The sequence below is a fragment of the Pinus tabuliformis genome, chromosome J (genome assembly GCF_031772625.1).
Source record: "Pinus tabuliformis cultivar Carrire ecotype Pingquan chromosome J, CPIR1, whole genome shotgun sequence".
Lineage (NCBI taxonomy): Eukaryota > Viridiplantae > Streptophyta > Pinopsida > Pinales > Pinaceae > Pinus > Pinus tabuliformis.
In genome coordinates this window covers 127,724,283-127,744,516 of record NC_142295.1, presented here as the reverse complement: position 1 = coordinate 127,744,516, position 20,234 = coordinate 127,724,283, and the positions used below count along the sequence as shown (strand labels likewise).

The window sequence follows — 20,234 nt, the reverse complement described above, 5'->3', positions numbered from 1 at the left end:
AGGCCTAAGGAAGGGCCAAGGACTAGCTAGAAGGGCCACAAGGCAAAGGAAGGTTAAACAGGAATAGACCGTAGCTAAACAGGAGGCACGACAGCTAGAAGAAGAGGCTGAAGTCTGGTAAGGAAGGCCACAACAAGAAAGAGATAGTTTACAGGCCTGTTAGGGGAAAGGGAGGCATGGTTAAGCAGGGCAAGGCTGAACAAAGGTCTGGGAGCAGGTCGTAAACCCTAAGGAAATAGGTCGAGGGCCTAGTAAGGCTACAACAGTTGCCCGAGGGGTTAAAGAGCGGCTTGAAGGTGATCTGCAGCTAGGACAGGCAGGCCGAGGGCCAGAAAAAAAAGGTTGAATGAGTTGAAGGGCTGGCAGAGGGCTAACAGTGCTACAAGAGGAATGACGGCTAAAGGAGTAGGCCAAGGTATGTAGATTGGTTTTTGAGTAAATTAAGAAAGGTGGTAATGCCCTAGTTTGCTACAACAATGTATTTACAGTGTTGTAGGTGTATTTGTTGGGCAGGAAACGCTTAAAGGATAAAGCCTCAACCCTAGGTGTTTTGGTCAAAAGAATTGACCTGATATTTTGGCATTGTACTGGAATGTAAAGGGCCACTATCTTTGTATGCCCTTTGAGTTTTCTTATTAATGGATTGATAAGAAAAAAGTTTTGGGCATAATTCTTGTGTACTATGCATTGATCAAATTTCTGATATATTGAGGTTATGCAAAATTTTTTGAGGTTAGGAATTTTATTGTGTTCTGTTTTCTAGCTAAAACATAGACTAGACATGGTGTGCATGGAATTCTATCATGGGATCAGAGCTATTTTGTAGAGCAGTTGGGTCGGATTTGTGCATAGGTGGAAGCTTTAAGAGGGAGTTGAGTTGCCTTACCATTGAAGGAAGGATGGGTGGTCAAAATGGTATCTGACTTGAGGTTTGAGGACTGGTTGGAAGGGATTTCCAACTATAGTTCGTGGTAGGAAAGAATCAAGCTAGTGTTGTTGGTGAATGATTTGTGGGATTATGCCAACGCAGAGATCAAGGCAACAACCGATGCAGTAGCTTTGGCTTTGCATAACAAAGCTGATGTGAAGGCCAAGTTGATCATTCTTGATGGAGTCAAGGATCACTTGATACCTCATCTCATAGGAAAATACATTGCATGGCACATGTGGGAAGCTTTAAAAGCATTATTTCAGAACAAGAACGAGAACCGAAAGATGGTATTGAGAGATAAGCTCAGGGACGTCAAGATGACAAGTTCAAAGAACTCGACTTCGTATCTTACAAGGATTTCGCAAGTTTGTGATGAGCTTGCAGTTATAGGGGACAATGTGGAAGAATCAACGCTGGTGAGGACTGCAATAAAGGGCTTCTCAAGGTAGTGGAAGCCAGTTATCAAAGGAGTAGTCTCACAAGAAAAACTTCTAGATTGGAATAGGTTATTGGATTATTTCATCCAGGAGGAACTTCGCGACAAGGATCTTCAACAAAAGAGTCCTAATAAGGAAAACATTGCCCTCACTAGTAAGTTGAAGAAGGGAAAAGGGAAGTTCAATAATGGCAACAAGGACTTGAGTTTGGTTATACCGTTATTATGCAAGCTAGTGTCCACATAAGAAGAAAGGAGGGAAAGAGAATAAGCTTGAAATGGCGATGGTTGCTCCAACTATAGTCAACGAGGATGACTTCACTAGAAGATTCGACATGTAGTCTTCTCTTATCTCTCATATCTTTGGGAGCACCTTTTGTGAGGGTGCTTGGTTCCTAGATAATGGGGTTTCAAAGCATATGATAGGAACACGAGAAGTGTTTGAGAGCCTGATTGAGTGGGAATTTGATCTACATGTGAAGATTGGTGATAAGAGTCAGTATGCAGTTAAAGAAACTGGGACTATACCATTCAAGGCGGAGTTAGGTGGATTGTTGTGAGTACAAGATGTACTTTGGGTACTGTTTCTGCTCAAACTAGTAAGGGTCCTAGAAGGGGATCCTAGAGGGACAACTGCTAGGTCAAGGTCAACAATGGAGCAATAGCCCACTGTCACCTCAGCTAAAGCTTCGTACTCTTTATAGACTTTCACCAATGGGGGGAGACTCAGTATGAAGGGAATCACCTAGACAAATGGGTTAATAAAGGGAAAATATTGATTCCTAAAGAGGCCTATTTGCAAGAGGCTCAATATATGGCTTGCTCGCCCAAGAGGCAAGATGAAAGTCTTTCTAAGAAGGGCCAAGAGGGTCTTAAGAGCTAGGTTTTGGGAATGAGACTTTTTAAGGAGGGACCTAGTCCTAAAAACCCCTATGAAGACTTTGTTTCTAAATGGACTTTGTAGAATTACCTTCCAAAAGTTATGGGACCACATGGGACCAAGTGGACCCACAACGAGGTCAAGGGGGTGGAATTGATCAATCAAGGGTATGCTTGACCTAATTGAGGAGGAGAATGAGATCAAAGAAAGAATTTTCGACAATTTCAATACATTGATCTCAACAAGGACACTAGCCAAGGGAATCAAAGGGCAAGATTGGATCTCGGAGCTAGGGCTTCAAATATCTCAAGGTCCCACTGTCGGAATGGCTTCAAAATTGGAGGGCCCCTAAGAGACACAAAAACGCAGTAGAGGCTAGGAGATCGAATTTTTTTTGATGGGAAGTTTGTGAGAAATATGATGCGCTAGGTACCCTATGGAGGCTAGGCCTAGAAGAAAGAGGGAGAGGTGATAAAGAGTATGATTTGTGGCGATCACCTATGGAAAACTAGTGCCTATTCCTTTGGGAGAAATAGAGTCAAGAAGATTTCAATGTTTAGGATGGTTTCATTTAGTCAAAGAGGCCTCTAGATCAATTTTGCATGACAATTAGAGCATCAGGAAAACTGCTTCAAGGTATTTATACTTCAATGTGCAATATGTGATGACTTGTCAAGATAAATTTGAATGAAATATCTCTAGGAACATTCACTTATTCAAACATGGCCCATAACATGATGCAACGCTAATAAAAGACAAATTTATACCCTTTCATGAAGAAAAGCAACAAAATTTCGGCCTAGTATAGCGAAAATCCCAGGATCATTAAAAGATCACTTACATGTTATGAAACTAGATTCGTTGGTTTTTTCTCAAGTGTAGAATCCTATGAATTGGACACGATTCGACCTAATTTGAATCCTATTTTTGGGACATAATGTGTCCTAACAGGACACGCTCGAATCTGGGTCATGTCCCGTTAGGACGCATTGTGTCCCGAAAACCAGATTCGAATCTAGCGAAAAGGAACCCCCGGGCCATTAAAAAGGATGCATTCCTATTTTTCTTTACCATTTTCTCTCATTCCTTTTGCAAATAGTGAGCTGTGGGTTTGCTGTTAGAAGTTTGGAGCAAGGAGCCAAAGGTTTGGAATGCTTTCAAGGAGATTCAAGCACCATGTAAGTGCATTTCATCTCTACTTTTTTGCATTTGTATTACAGCAGTTTGTAGATGCATTTCTTTTACAAATTTGTGCATGTTTTTTTTTTTTTTTTTTACAGTATTCATGGCTCAATCAAGGGCAGTAGACAGGGGGCAAAGGGAGGGGAATAATGTCCACATTGGAGATGCCCCTCCTCCCCCAATATCATCAGAGTCTGCTGCAAGTAATGTTGAGGGAAGACTTCCTCCTAAAGGTAACATTGAGAAATATCCCTTGTGGAAATATGTCACAAGAGAGGATGGGCCAAGCAGCGAGGGGAAGGGAGGAGGCAATGTGCATTGGAGATGCAACTTTTGTCACAGTACTTTCACAAGCACATATTTTCGTGTGAAAGGTCATTTGTTGGCTTTACTAGGTTGTGGAGTTGGAGCTTGTGCACAAGTTCCTTTACAAAAGAGAAGAGATGGAAAAAGAGTTCACTGCTGGTATGGCAAATGTAGTTGCAAAATCAAGAAAAACCAAGAATGATGACCCCCTTCCATTTTTGAGGAAAGATACCACCAAATTTCCATTTGAGAGTTCTACTGGGGGACAAGCAGCAAAAAGAAAGACAATTTCACTTGGTCCAATCGACAAGATTTTTCAAAAAGAGAAACAGGAAGAGCTTGATCTCACCATTGCTTTGTTTTTCTATCAAAACTTCATATCCTTTAATGTTGCACGTTCACCTTTATTTATTGAGATGTGTCGAGCTCTAACTCACGGGTCTCCATCATGGTATGTGCCTCGTGATTCAGAGAAGCTTAGAACCACATTGTTGACGAAGGCAAAAAAAGAGGTGCAAAAAATGCTTGAGCCTATTAAAGCATCATGGCCAACATTTGGGGTTAGCATTATTTCTGATGGATGGACAGATCCAACATGACACCCACTCATCAACTTCATGGTGTCTTCCTTGAATGGTCCAGTTTTCTTGAAAGCAGTGGATACACTTGGAGAATACAAGGATGCACAATTTATGGGTGAGTTGTTTATTAAAGTTATTGAAGATGTAGGTGTCGATTATTGTGTGAAAATCCTTACAAATAATGCACCTATTTGCAAGGCTGTTGGCATGATTGGGGAAGCTAAATATCCACAAGTGTTTTGGAGACCTTGTATTGTCCATTCATTGAACTTAGCACTGAAATCCATTGATTCTGATGTGCTTTAGATTGATAACATTATTGAGGATGCACAACATATCCGTAACTTTGTGCAAAATCATACAAATGCCCTCACTATCTACAAGGAGTACAACAATCTATCATTGTTGAAGATTGTTGATACACGGTTTGCCTCTCCATTCATCATGTTGAAGAGGTTGAGGGAGGTCAAGACCGCTCTTGGGGCCATGGTTATTTCTGAGTTTTGGTCTTTTTAGAGAGACAGATCAACTAGCCTCTAAAAGAGTGAAGGACACAATGCTAGATGATGCTTGGTGGGAGAGGGTAGATCTAATTATTTAGATCATGGACCCTATCATTTCTTTGCTTCGATTTGCAGATACAGACAAGCCCATCCTAGGAGAGGTTCATAAGGGATGGGATTCCATGATTGAGTCTGTGAGGAGCATTATTCTACAGAGTGAGTTCCCCGAGTATGAGACATCACCAGAGGCCTTCTGTGGTACTATACAGGATATTCTTGTCAGCAGATGGGACAAGAATTGCACACGTTTACATTGTTTGGCTCACTCATTGAACCCAAAATACTACAACCATGAGTGGCTGAATGGTGGACCTTCCCGCAGATTCCCTCCTTACATGGATGGTGAAATTTCACAGGGGAGGAAAGATGCATTCAGGCGGGTTTTTCAGGATAGAGCATTGCTTGATGAGGTGGAGGATGCCTTTGCAGAGTTTTCCAGTGGCACTGGTCGATTTGCAGGATATCATGTGATTAGAGACAGCAGGGCTAAGAAGCCCTATTCTTGGTGGGCAAATCATGGGGCAACAAGCCCTCCTCTTCAGCAGTTAGCCATGAGGCTCCTCTCTCTAGTGACTTCATCCTCTTGTTGCGAGAGGAATTGGAGCACATATGGGAATTTGTATAGTGTGAAGAAGAGCAGGCTTGAGAAGTCCCGGGCAGAGACAATGGTGTATGTGCACACCAACCTTCGTCTTATTTACAGGCAGAGGGAAGAGTGGTTGAAGGGAAAGTCAAAGATGTGGGATGTCTTTCCTGATGATATGAGTCTGGACAACAATGTTGAGATGTCATTGGCCAACATGGATCTTAATGATCCAGTGCTAGAGCCTGTTAGATTTGATGACGGTGATATTGTAGAGGGGTCATCCTCCACACCAGCAGATATACAGGCGACTATGGATACAGGGGAGGAGGTGGATGCAGAGGAGAGCAGTGGTGACCATGATGATGAGGACAATGATGCTGATTTTGATGATGACTATGAGGATTGATGACTCATGAGTCATGGGCTACCTACTGCCTTGAGGCTTGTATACCTGTAGTTGTTTTGTATTTTCTATTTCTATTTGCCATTGGCATTGCACTACCTATGTAACACATTTTGATTTGATGACTTAATGAGAAAACTACAACTGTCAGTGTCTTTATCTTACTATCTTGTCTTTCTCCTATTGGATCATTGATGAATTGAATATGTATTATGATTTATCATTTATGAATTTAGAATTTATGATTCATTGATTTATCATTTATGATTTATGTGACATGTATTTGAATTTTGTATGTACTATGCATGCTATAATGTTACTAACTTACTTTGTAAACAGTAAAACTTACATCTAGATGAAGATCTATGTTTGAAATCAATGAATTTGTATCATTAATGAGAATTTGTGTAAGAAATATCTATTTTTTAATATATATATATATATATATATAAAATAAAATAATATATAACGAATTCTACGTGTCCTATTCCGCAGTCAACGTGTCCGAATCCGACACTCGAATCCCTGTATCCTACGAATCTCGAATCCCCGTGTTAGGTTACTTAGCTTACATGTGAGAACAAGTATATCCAATCATCATCATATGCCAATATAGAAGTTCCAAGACAAAAATGAAGATATCCAAACATCAAAATTCATCCATCCATCTAATTTCGTCCTCCAAAGAGAATAGCAAAAATCTCACAAGAGAATATGATCAATCCAAGTGATGATGATAGAATGAATCAACTCATCATCTATTTATACAATGTCTAATGAATTCAATTTAGCTTATTTTGGCCTAATTTAGCCCCTAGAATAAAATAATGTGCAAAATAACTAGTACTTTTGGTGACAAGCCCACCAAATAGCTCAATCACACATGAATAAGCCTCTCAAGAGGGTTGAATAATCATCCAAGTGATGTCGTTGGGCCTTTGAGGAGATCTGATGAAGTCCAAGGGGTGCCATGATGCATAAAAGGACTCCAACCGTAGTGGACAAGTAGTTGGCCCCTTGTTATCCAATCAAGAACCTATGGTGCTCCCAAGTAGGTGCAAGGTCATGAGGACATCCTCATGTGTCTCCAAATGGATCAAATATGCATGTAGACCATCTGTAAGGGTTGGCGTGATGACATAAACCCTCCATTTGTAGCGGGAGGCATCCTGGAACATCTGCCAAGTGTATGGTGCGATTGTGGAGCCGACTGAGCATGGTGGACCAGCCTCCAGGTGCATCATCCTCATCCAAAAGGTAGAACACGAGCAACCAATGAACACTGCTGGGGATCCATAAAGTAATATCTGCTATGGTGGAGACCCATGGCTCTCAACGCTCACCCTACAAGTGCCAATGTGGCCCTCTGGAGGGCTAGGACCCCGTATAGGGAGACCAAGCCCCAAATGAAGACCCACCTGCAATCTTGCATAAGATCTAATGCGTCCCCTTGCCTTCCAATACAACAAATCATTAGAATAATCAAGTAATAATGCTTACAAGTTATGGGATCAATGGGGCACTTCATGGTGGCATGCCCTTCCATAGTGGGCTTTGGCAAGTATAAGTGTCTCCAAGCTCAAAAAGGGGGGTAACCAAGAATCCTATTAGGTGGTTTCAACCCCTAATGGGGATTTCATGTCCATAGTACATCCTTTAAGAAGTAGGTGGCAAATGTTATAATGATGGAATGGAGTGGGGATCAGGGGAAGCATCCAGATCACATGCCAAGGTACATCAGGTAGCTATAACAAGGGAAGCCCACACCTAGGTATTTGAATGTAGGAGGGAGCAAATCGACGTACATGAGTTACCCCGACCTTTGTTTTTCCACCCTTCTTCATATGCCTTTTGCCTTTGATTGAGTTTTCTTCATAACTACTTGGGGCTCCAAGGGATGGAGGACATGATGAGTAATATGTAGCATTGGATACCCCCTTTGAGGTGGGGCAGTTCATTGCCCACTAGGGGTTGGGACAATCATGGGTTCCTTAATGATGGAGGAGGCTCATCTAGGTCCCATAGGAACCAAGGTAATCTCCATGAATAAGGGGTAGAGCTCATGTTCGGCTTTATCCCACGTGCTAAATTTGTATGTCTCAACCATCTTTTGCATTTTGTGGTACATTTCCTATTGAGAGTGGTCAAATTATGATTTTTACTTTCTTTTTAGCTGCATCAATCTCTGGGGCATCGTTTCAAGCCTGACCCAAGGTGTGGACAAGGGGAGGGGGAGGCTAACCCTATGTGGACCTAATGGACACATGTGGACACAGATGGGAAAAGAGATGAATGGGGTTAAGATGAGTGGAGAGGGAGCAATGTGGGTGGTGTCAAGAAGTGGGACCACGCAACCAAAATTGGGATTTCTTATGTAGTGCTAACCCTAAAGCTAATGGCTAGTGAAGGAGATCCCACAGGACTAGGATACAAGGGTAACCACGAAGGCAAATGGAGACAAGAATACAAACCTAACCCACTTTTTCCGCCGAATCCACCCACCAATTCATGCCCAAAAGTGTCCATGCCAAGTAAGGAAAACTACTCAACTATATCAATGAAAAGCCATACCTTTGGGGTCAGGAGGCCCACCTTCGAACATACATTCATAACAAATGGGTGAGGGACCACATGGCTGGCTCAAGTGGTAGAGAAAATGGCACATCGAGCTATCTGGGGGCTGCAAGGGGCTGCTAGTTGCCAGATGAGGACCGTTTAGGCGAAAATTTTTCTTCTATATATACTACCCACAAATGGTGGGTAACATCTGGCTCCAACTGGGGCATGAGCTCTTGGAAAAGCAGGCAAAGCTACTCGAACGAGAGGTCACAAGAACACCAACAATCTCTTGGTTATCGTAGATCTGTTACCTGCACATATCAAAGACCAAGCACACGGGGCAACGTGCTTTTGTGGTGTCTTATGATCACCCATGCTTAGTGTTAGGCCATAAAATCAACAGAAAAATAAAAGCATGCAAATTTAATCTAAATGCAACTACTCTACCATGAGAAATATCATATGATGTTAGTTCTAATGGGAAAATGAGCATGCAATGCTTCCTACCTTGACATGCGCAAGACAAAGCTAATATTAAGTGTAATCATAGAGACAATGCAACCAACATATCATCAAATCAATATAAATATCAATGTTGATAATATTGGCGATATTTGGAAATATCGCGATATTTTCGGCAAGACGAAATATCGCCGAGAAAATATCGTGATATTTTCTTGCTTGAAAATATCACGGTATTTCTGAAATATCGCTGATATGTCGGAAAAATATTACACTATGACCTCAAATATTGCCGCGCAGGCTGGGATGTCATTAGAAAAGTGATTTTGGTAGTTTTATTTGCTCATTTTGGTTTCTTAGTCTTGGAGAAGGAAGGGGAAGAGCTTTGTGGTGGTTTTCAAGGAGGGATTGAGGATCAAACAACCATTATCACCACCAACTAATTTTTTTTGTGAATCAAAGATTGAAGATCAGTAAGACAAACTTCATTTCTTCCATTAATAGGTATGTTCTTAAAAACCCCTATGTTAATGATTTTTTTCATAGATTTAGGGTTATGCTTGCTTGCCTCTTTTCCTACCAACATTTTGCTTTTTTGTGTTCTTTTTCCATTTGCTATGATTTTCATGCCCATGAGCCAGTGCAAGGGTTTTCTCCATATTTGGACAACAAGCTTCATTTTTTTAAACTTTCTTATGCGCCCTCTTATTGCCATTTTTCATTCACATTGCAAATAATGTAGTAATTTTTTTTTAAATGAGGTGGTTATTACTTATTATTTTTTGTGTATGGGTGTTTAATGCCATTTTTTTGTTTTTTTGATGCCCTAGGCTTGAATTAGTTCACTAGAAATATGCTAAAATCCTTGGACCCATTTTTGGAGTATGGGGAGCTTGATGGTGGGACAAATCGGGCATATCTATCATGCAAATTGTGTGGGACCAAGAGGACAGGAAGGGTTATGTGACTGAAATACCATCTGGCTAGACTCCCTAGACATGATGTTGGGCTTTGTATGGTTTCTGGTGCGGAGCTTATACAAAAAGCTCTTGAGGCAATTGATGAAAAAGACAAAAAGATAGCTGCTAGGGAGAGGGCACTGATCTCAGATAGATGACTGCTAGTTTTATTTGTTTTGCTACATATAAATCATGATGATGAAATACTTTTATATATGTGATGTTATTTTGTATTGGTTCTCCACATTTGAGTCCTTGATTGGACAATTATCACAAATCAACAGGATTTGGTATCGCCTTTGATGTATCATTTTTTATTTTACATCCACTACATCATATATATTAGTGTTTTCTTCATATTTATGTGCCAATGTGTTTATTTCATGTTGTTATCATTTTATATGTTTAAAAATATGAAAAAAATGAATATATTATGCATTTTTTATGTTGGCCGATATTTGCCGATATTTTCACCGATATTGCCGATAAGATGTCTTCTGGACCCTCGCTGATATTTTTCCGACACCGATATTGTCAGCACTGATAAATATGCCTGCCTATGCAATTACTCATGCAACAAATCCCAAAGCAAATGCAAACCCAAACACATGGAGGATGCTGCGGGCGGGAAGTGGGAAAATATGGTTTCAATGTGAGGTAAGAAGAATCCCTAAGAGAAGGAATACGAGTCAATTTAGAAATGCGGAGCCCTCCCTCTAAGTACACAATCGTGGAATGAATGATTATCCTTAAGAACTTCTTATCACAATCATTGCTCATAATATTGTGCTTTGTAGATGCCACAAGGTTGTGATGAGAGGGGAACGAAGGGTGAGGGAAAGAAGGAGTGCAACAAATAGGTTGCTCAAAGTGATGGTCACATTGGAGAGGGGAGGTCATGGAGTGATCAAAACCCTGAGGGTGTGTCCAAGGAGGTAAAGTATAATCAATGAGGGGCTCTGACTCGACACTATACTTGGAAAGGGGAAAGGGCTCACAATCACTTAAGATCATATGACAAGGGGTGAGGGAATCACTTGATGAAGACTCAAGATGATGAATAATAGAAAAGGGCAAAGGGGAAGGTGAAGTCTCAACGAGATCCTTTTCCTGAAAATCCAACTCTGGAGGCTTAAGTGATTTGAATATACTCCTGGAATCATAAGGAAGGTAGGCATGAGCAAGGGCCTTATCAATCCTATTATTGTTGGTATCAAAGATGGGGTCTTCACAACAAGGAGAATCAATCATCTCCAATTGCTCCCTTTCATGCAAGGGAAAATGATAATTCCCCTTTCCAAAGGTATTATGGATATGCCATCATAAACAATGCCCTGGAGAAAGGAAAGACCACTCTCAACCTTATCCTCCTTGTTGGTGTCATAAATGGGAGCACAGTCAAATTGAGGACCAACAATTTCCCATTTCTCCTTCTCAATATGGAAATAATTATTAATGTCATTTTCCAAGGGGCTAATGGGATTACCTTCCTCGAGGTTTTCAAAAGGAGAATCATCAAGAGTACTATCCTTGAGAAAGGTAAGGTTAGTCTCAACTTCACTTTCCATAGACTTATTCTTTCCTACACACATGTTGTTAGAATCATCTTTTTCATTGTGCAGACCCAACAATGACCCATCTTCCTGCTCGTTACTTAGATTCTCAATGTCTTGATGATGCTCAATGAAGGCTTCCTCTTGGATGTTTAATGCAGGGTATACATGAAAGTGTCTAAGAAAGCCATCAATGAACTCCTCAATTGATGAGATGCTCTCAGGTTAATGATCATGCAACCATGAGTTATGAACACTAAGAGATCCCATGAACAACAAAATAAGGACATCCTGGTGAATTACTTTATCTTTTGAAGCATGTGCATTAAATCTTTCTACATGGTCAATTGCAGAGAGTGGATCACCATCAAACATAGGAACCCCATGTACCATCCTTCTTGTGACATGATTAGTGTGGCCAGCGACGCTAGTAATGTGCAAAGCTGGAAAATCGTCAAAGAAAGACAACCTATTTGAGATATACATGTAAAATATGTAGGAGTCGCCAAGGTGAATTTAAAGATGCCTAGAAAATTTCTTGCTTCACCCTACAAGCATCGACCTTAAAGTTTAATGAAGAACTAGGGCTTCGTTCTTCCAATGGAGTCGCCAATAATATGTCAATATGTTGTAAGGGGAACAAAACACACGTCTCTTGTCCCCGAAAATGGCGCCAAAAATATTATTGCCCAAACTAGCAGGGGTCCTAGAAGGGGATCCTAGAGGGGAAACTGCTAGGTCAATGGCAACAATGGAGCAATAGCCCACTGTCACCTCAGCGAGCTCCCTACTCTTTACAAACTTTCATCGATGGGAGGAGACCCTGTATGAAGGGAATCACGTAGACAAATGGGTCAATAAAGGGAAAAGAGTGATTCCTGAAGAGGCCTATTCACAAGAGAGGCTCAATATATGGCTTGCTCACCCAAGAGGCAAGATGAAAGGCTCTCTAAGAAGGGCCAAGAGGGTCTTAGTGGCTAGGTTTTGGGAATGAGACTTCTTAAGGAGGGACCTAGTCCTAAAAACCCCTATGAAGACTTGGTTTGCGAATGGTCTTTGTAGAATTACCTTCCAAAAGTTATGGGACCACACAGGACCAAGTGGACCCACAACTAGGTCAAGGGGGTGGAATTGATAAATCAAGGGTATGCTTGACCTAATTGAGGAGGAGAAGGAGATCAAAGGAAGAATTTTCAACAATTTCAATACAATGATCTCAATGAGGACACTAACCAAGGGAATCAAAGGGAAAGATTCGATCTCGGAGCCAGGGCTTGAAATATCTCAAGATCCCATTGTCAGAATGGCTTAAAAATTGGAGGGCCCCTAGGAGACACAATAATGGAGTAGAGGCTAGGAGATCGAATTTTTTTGATGGGAAGTTTGTGAGAAATATGATGCCCGAGTCCCTTATGGAGGCTAGGCCTAGAAGAAAGAGGGAGAGGTGATAAAGAGTATGATTTGTGGCGATCACCTATGGAAGACTAGTGCCTATTCCTTTGGGAGAAATGTAGTCAAGAAGATTCCAATGATTAGGATGGTTTCATTCAGTCAAGGAGGCCTCTAGAACAATTTCGCATGCCAATTAGGGCATGAGGAAAACTGCTTCAAGGTATTTATACTTCATTGTGCAATATGTGATGACTTGTCAAGATAAATTTCAATGAAATATCTCTAGGAACATTAACTTATCTGCTCTGATACCATGCAATGTTTTAAAACTTTGACTCCGATTCAGAAACAGCTGAGGGTCGACTTCGACTCGGTATCGACTCGGCTGGTTTGATTTCAATGACTTGGTTGTTGTAAAAAAAAATTAAATATTTATTTTTTTATAAAAAACATAATTTTAAAGATTTTCATTCATGTTTCCAAACACAAAGCTTTAGAATATAGATAGAAGACAACATATGATCAAAGTAGGCTCATGAATATATCCATTATATCAAAATGGCACCCAATGCACTGTCCAATACAAAGTTCATACTTAGCCACCAATGCCAGGATTCTTTTCTGCCTCAGCCTAAGGAAAATCACTAGACTACAACAACAATAATACCAATTCTTTGCCCCTAATGAAGTCTCAAAATCCTTGATTTAATTCTGATTGAGCTCCAAAATAGTCAGAGGTAAATATGTATTTATTAGTCCATTGCCAGAACGTTTTCCTTTTTAAAAACATTGTATGGCTCAACGCATTGTTTCAGTTTTCTAATTCATGCCACTAGGATAACCATACTTTGGCCTTTTAATTTTCAAAACTTTCTCACAGTGATAGATTACTTTAGGGCTATAAATATGCAATAAACAACAACCCAACCATCGATATGTAGGAGGCGGAACAACTTTTGACAAATGTGCTTCAGTATTTTTGTCAAAGAGCCAATCCGGCCAAGTTGTTAACTTGTTATCGAGCTGGCCGAGTCATTACCGAGAAGGCCGAGTTGTTACTGAGTCGACCAAGTCAATGACTGGCTCAGTAACAACCTGACCAACCATTCCGTTTCGGCCACTGAGCCGACCCGGCCAGGCATTAGCTCGGTCTAGCTCGGCTGAGTTGGAGTCGACTTGATCATTTTTTAAAACAATGATACCATGTGAAATTTTGGTTACCCAGAAGGTGCTATTAACCAGTTAATTATTTCTTGTCACTTATTTATGACAAATTAATTCTTTTATTGGTAGTGATGAATAAAAACATAAACAACACCAATCACAAACTAAAAATGTAGGAAAATATGCAAGAAACCAATCACACAATTTACACCAATATTTTTGGACAAGTTGTCCCTGTAAAAACCCGAGTGTGCGGAAAACCAATTTTCAGATCTGAGGGTTTTTATTATTATCTGTTGATTTGGGGTAGCATCGGATGTGCTCTAGCCATCAAAATTGGTGGAGAGGCTAAAGCACATGAGATCTCCAAGACCTAGAAATGGTTTGGGGAAATTTTGCCTGGTGAAGGAGATATTAAAATAATTAATATTTTTAATGGGTTCCTAAGTCTAAACATAGGAAAATAAAAATATTAATGGGTGTTAATATAAAACTGGGTTAAAAGGTTCTAAATGACATGGATCAAGTCAAATCTAATCTTAGTCGTTGATTAGAGATTTAATCTCGGCCGTTGAAGACTGAACATAAAAAGTATAAAAGGAGGCTTGAGGGTCAGTTGGAGATACACCAGAGTGATCAGTCAGTTCGATTTTCTGGAGCAGGGTTTGCTAAGAGAAATCGAACCAGTGATCAGAGTTGTAGCGAGGGCAGTTAGTGCATAGCAGAGAGGTAGATATAGTGTCAAAGACAAGCGCAGAAGTATAGAGGCAGACACAGAGCCAGAAGGAGCCCGTTAGAGGCTAGCAGTGATTGTGTAGAGGGCCTGCGTGAGTGACGCAGAGGCTGCAGAAGTGATGTAGAGGCTCAGAAAGGCTGCACAGAGCCTCAGAGGGCTGACGTTGAGGTCAGGAGGGCGACGCTGAGCCTCAGAGAGGTGCTGGAGAGGGTTTCGTGGAGCAGGCTTTCAGAATATTTGCTTCCGAAGAGAGGTATTACTTCCAAATAGATTTCTCTATCGAGTGAACCAGTTTGACACCCATTTGTACTCAAGAAAAGCTGCTTAATAATAAAATCCTTAGAATTGCTGCACCGATTTTCCCAAGTTGGGTTTTTCCGGGGATGATTGTCCAAAAATAACGGTGTCCCTTGTGTGTTTGTCTATTTCTTTTAGTTGTTGATCTGTAGATGGTTGAGACTGCATTGTGTTTATTTCAGTATTTATATGGTTAAATAACTTGTTCAGTAATTAACAAGTAGGAAAAATAAACCAGATAGTGCAGGAAAATTTCTAACGGGTTATACTTAGAAATTTCAACATTATCTTCAACAAATAAACTGCAATTGAGAAATACAACTGCTTGCCTCTCACTGGCAAAGCTCCGACAAAATATTTTTTTACTTCTGTTGATCTGGAAAACCCCACGGCTCCCCTTTTATGTAATCTACACTTCCTCCAACAACACACATCGGCCTCTTGCAATTTGCACTGGCTCTTTTTGGCAATTCGCAATAGCTTTCGGCAAACTCGATCTGCCTTTAGGAAGACTCAAATGGCCTCCAACAAATTCGCACTAGCATTGGAAAACTCGATCTGGCCTCTGGAAGACTCATGTTGCCTTCCGGAAAATTAACTTGGCCTCCTCCTGCAAATACATTGAGCAATTCAGCCTCCTCCTGAAACTCACGGCCTCACTAGAAAAACCCATCCTCTTACAAAAAATACTAATAGCGAGAATCTTCGGAAAATATTTCCTCAATCACTGTTGTTGAAACCCTCTAATGTCTTCTGAAAATCACCCACTCGAATATCTATATGATCTCCAAAGTAGTTGATCGATCTCCTTTATATTCTCTAATTCACAAATGAATGGCCATGATTAGAAGTTCACTTGATGGCCAAGATCATCTAGAAATTTTCTACAAGCTTCTAGAGGAAAATCAACCTTATCCCAATTAATATTAATTAATTGTTCATTTTTCCTAAGTTAGGAAATTATTAAAAAATCACTAATTGACTCAATTAAGATATTTTTCCTAGATGAAACTTAGGAAAAATTACATGGGCTTGGAGATAATTAATTCCTCTGTGTTTCTAGTCTCAATGACACCTCTCTAGACTAGAACACCTGTCCGAGCTACAAAAACTAACAATAAGTTCCTTCAAGCTTAGGATTTTTGCATCTAGTAAGTACAGAGGCAGACATATCATAAACAAACATTACCAAGAATAACCATGGCCGTTGACACCAACAGGGATCTAAGAACCACTTTCACAAACAGCACACACCCACATGGCTTTACAAGGCTATAAGGAACATCCTTTGGGCTTACATGACGTGGGCAAAAAGTTCTGGAGTGCCCCTGCTGAAAAAGGGGTAACAGATCCCAATCCTGGCTGACCTACTAATTGAGAATCGGATTATACAAAACGGTCCATGGGTTGTTAGAGAGTGCACACCACCAATATGGATTCTCAATGCTTCATCTACGATGAGTTTTGTGTGCTATAGTAATGCTTAGCAGTACACTTTGCAACTAATGTCTAATGTATTATAAAGAATATGTATATCAAATCTCGATTTCATGCTGATATATCAATGCCTGCATGGTGCTAATGTTTACCCACTCTAAAAGGCTACTTCAATTGTAAGCATCTTGTAAAGATTTTGTGGACATTTCTTTGCTTTCGGCAAGTATACTTTCAACATCAATGGTTTGTTCATAATTTTATACAGAATCATATATAATTCCTGTATATCACATGTTTTGTTCAGTTTTAGAATTGACAGTTTTAATTAACAAATCATTTTTACTTTATTGGATTGATGTTTTGACAGTAATTGGAACAGCATTTGCACTGAATATGCTTTTCAGTATCCCTGTATGGTGTGGAGTTCTTATTACAGGGTTGAGTACCCTGATGCTTCTTGCTTTACAGCAATATGGGGTAACAATTTATGCATCTGACTGTAGTTCTCTATAGAAATATTTTCATTATGTTTGTCTGTGTGACTTGTTTGATTAAAGGAAAAAAGGCATTTAAAACCTAAGTTGTTTCCTTGTCATTGCCATAACATGTTTTTTTTAAACATATTTACAGGTGCGTAAACTTGAGTGCTTAATAGCGCTTCTTGTGATTATTATAGCTGGTTGCTTCCTTGGAGAACTAGGCTATGCCAAGCCAAAATCCACAGAAGTTTTGGAAGGGTTATTTGTTCCTTTGTTGAAAGGAAATGGTGCAATGGGACATGCAATATCTCTTCTTGGTGCTATGGTCATGCCGTACGCAATAATCTAAGCAATGCTAGTTATATTACATTCAGTTTTGAAATCATTTGACTGAGATTACACTTTTAATCATGTATTATTTGCAACAATGAAGCCAGTGAACTATAACACATTTGTTTTGCAGGCACAACCTATTTCTTCATTCAGCTTTGGTTTTGTCAAGGAAAATACCTCGCTCAGTTCGTGGTATAAAAGTGAGTTAATTTGATTACAGTTAATGTATCTTACGCTGAAAATTTTAACTGCTAATATCCACAAACTTTTTTGGTTGGAAAAAAGGAATTCTAATTTTTGCCAAGCTCATTTCACCAGTTCTTTTCCTTAGGTTCATAAAGTGTTTCAGCCTTGCTGATTCTTATGCATTTTGAGAAGTCAAATTACAAGAGAGACAAAATTGTGTGATCAAATCTGTGTCATGAATGCAGGATGTGTGCTTTAGCCTTGAACATAATTTTATCTTCTCATGTCTTCTATGGAAGGGTTCCTTGCTCATACAAATCTTAAACTACTTTTTCTTTTTTTAATTTTTAATTTTTTTATTATCTGGGCCTTGAGCTGTATGCCTATGTTAGGGATAAATTTGATTTGTAAATGTTAACTTTGTAATGAGAATGGTGAGGATATAAATTTTGCCATTGGTTTCATTCGACTTTTAATCTTAAAATGTGATTTGCAGGAGGCTTGCAGGTTTTATCTCATTGAGAGTGCATTTGCCTTGACTGTGGCGTTTTTTATCAACATATCTATTATTTCTGTAAGCGGGGCTGTCTGCAGTTCTTCAGACTTGGGCTTAGCAGATAGAAGAAACTGCGAAGATCTGGACCTCAATAAGGCTTCCTTTCTGCTAAAGGTATGTTTACTTATGTGGATGGATAGGATTCTGTTATACCATCAAATGGTTCCATTATATTTTAAAATCCAATCATTCTTCCTTTGGTATGGCTATTCAAAATTATTGAAACGGATATTATGACAGGTGTGAAAAGATTCAAAGAAAGAACGTAAAATTTTACGGGTTTATGTTTGAGCAATTATTGTAAATGTTTTCCATCAAAGATGAAATCATATTAATCAGAAGGTTTTACCATATATTTCAGTCCAAGCTATGAACATTCCATTTTAGAATCATGTCTCTTCTATCCTTATTTATTTGGCCAGCATTTCCAGAATTCCTGCTTATAACACTGGATTTTTAATTCCAGCATCGATTAGTCACATTGGCCAATTATCCAATATTCAGTTAAAGCTCCCATGTCCAAACTGTTACACATGTTTTATTTTTAAATTTTTCCTATGATATCTAAGATTTCTCCAGGGATTTCTTTAACAAATTCTCTTGGAACATGTAAAATAAATTCTCTGCATATCAATCTTTACACACATTTTGCTAAGTAATCTCCAAACGTCATAATACATTGAATTAGAATGAAGTGCTGAAGACTCTTCAACTGATAGTTTTCAATCTATTAGCTCATTCTCTGGATGAAGAATGACTGTATGTCTTAGACAGCGTGAGTGCTTAAATATACTTCAATGTCTCCTTATAGTATCTTCTTCAATATATTTCAATTATTTACTTTTCTGTGTTTCCTTTTCCTAAAATGCTGCATTCACTCTAATCAAACTAAATTATCTTTCTTTTTATTTTTTTGGGTGGTGAAGTAGGGGGAATGCATCTTATATTTCATTACAAACAATAAAAAGTACATCAAGATGCACCATGAAAACAAAATGTGGCCACGGGTTAGTCCTCTGGAGTCTGTACATAAGAGACGAGAGCTAGCATGTCAACTTTGTCTCCAATCTCAAGAGAATGAATCTAAGTTTTTCCTGAAAACGCTAATCCACCATAAGATGTAAACAACCATTTGTGATCTAAAAGTTGCGACTTTGCCCAAGTGGAATGGATTACTTGCCCCGTTAAGTTGCCCAACATTGCCTTTTCTGTAGAAAGGAAATACCTGTCATTTTAATGGCATCCTAAATGCTTCTTCCTTCCTGTTGGAGCTGTTGCTGCACAAACTAGCAGGCCTAGTAAATAGGCAAGAGCTAGAGAGCACAACAGCACTTGGGACAGGGGCCCATTGTCACCATAGTCTAAGTCCCCTTCTCTTCTCGGATTTTCACCAATGGGAGGAATCCCAAAGTTCCTCACTTGTGAAAGATGGATGTGTGATGGGTTTGAAGTGAGGCAAGGTGATCATTCAATGGACAGGTTCACTGAATATGCGAGCTTTGGGAGAAGCTAGTGAGACTTTCCATGAAAAACCCCTTGAAAGAAAGACCAAATGAGACTTAGGGTTGCGATATTTGACGTGATAAGAGTTCATCCAAGGTACAAGTAGACAAGAGAAAAGTTGTGAGTGATATACTTCAACAAGTACTAAAGCGTAAAGTTTGAACCTTCAAAGAATCCCCGAGTTGAAGGATTAGCTTTTAAGGTTCCCACTGGTGTGATCGCTAGGGCATCAATTATATTGAGATTCCACCATCGGAATTCATTCAAAACTTGTGGATGCCTAGAGAAGACACTAAGAATGAGTTCCGCTGGGACGGAATTGAAAACATAGTCTCTTATTGAAATTCACACCAAGCCCTATCCTTAAAGGGGTGAAGAAAAAGAGGGGGGAAGGGTGAAAAAAAAGATGATTCGTTGAGTTGAGAGTGATCACCAAGGATTTAGGACTAGTGCCTATTGGGAGAATTGGAGTCAAAATGATCTTGATTTGTCAATCTCGCTCTTCAAAGAGACCTAGAGGCGGCTTCACTAGCCCTAATGGAGGCAACTACATGGCTCCTCTAGAAATTTATACTTCGTTGGCAATAATTAATGGAGTTTAAAGGATTCAATATGCAAAATAACCTCTAGGAACATTTATTCATTCATTATCCATGAATAACACATGCAAAATTTCCTATAGCTTCAGTGTTCTAACAAAATTCATTAATTAGGGCACATTAAAGTCTATGAAACAATATTCCATTCATT

At 39.6% G+C, this 20,234-nt stretch overlaps 1 protein-coding gene across 1 annotated transcript in view; it reads left to right on the top strand.

The window, feature by feature from the left end:
* LOC149225944 (metal transporter Nramp3-like) overlaps nt 1-20,234 on the top strand; it is a 308,455-nt gene that overhangs the window by 88,555 nt on the left and 199,666 nt on the right. Inside the window, exons 6-9 of the mRNA XM_089377345.1 lie at nt 16,795-16,904; nt 17,058-17,239; nt 17,370-17,439; nt 17,922-18,095. Coding sequence (XP_089233471.1) covers nt 16,795-16,904; nt 17,058-17,239; nt 17,370-17,439; nt 17,922-18,095 — 536 coding nt within the window. The remainder of the gene's footprint in view (nt 1-16,794; nt 16,905-17,057; nt 17,240-17,369; nt 17,440-17,921; nt 18,096-20,234) is intronic.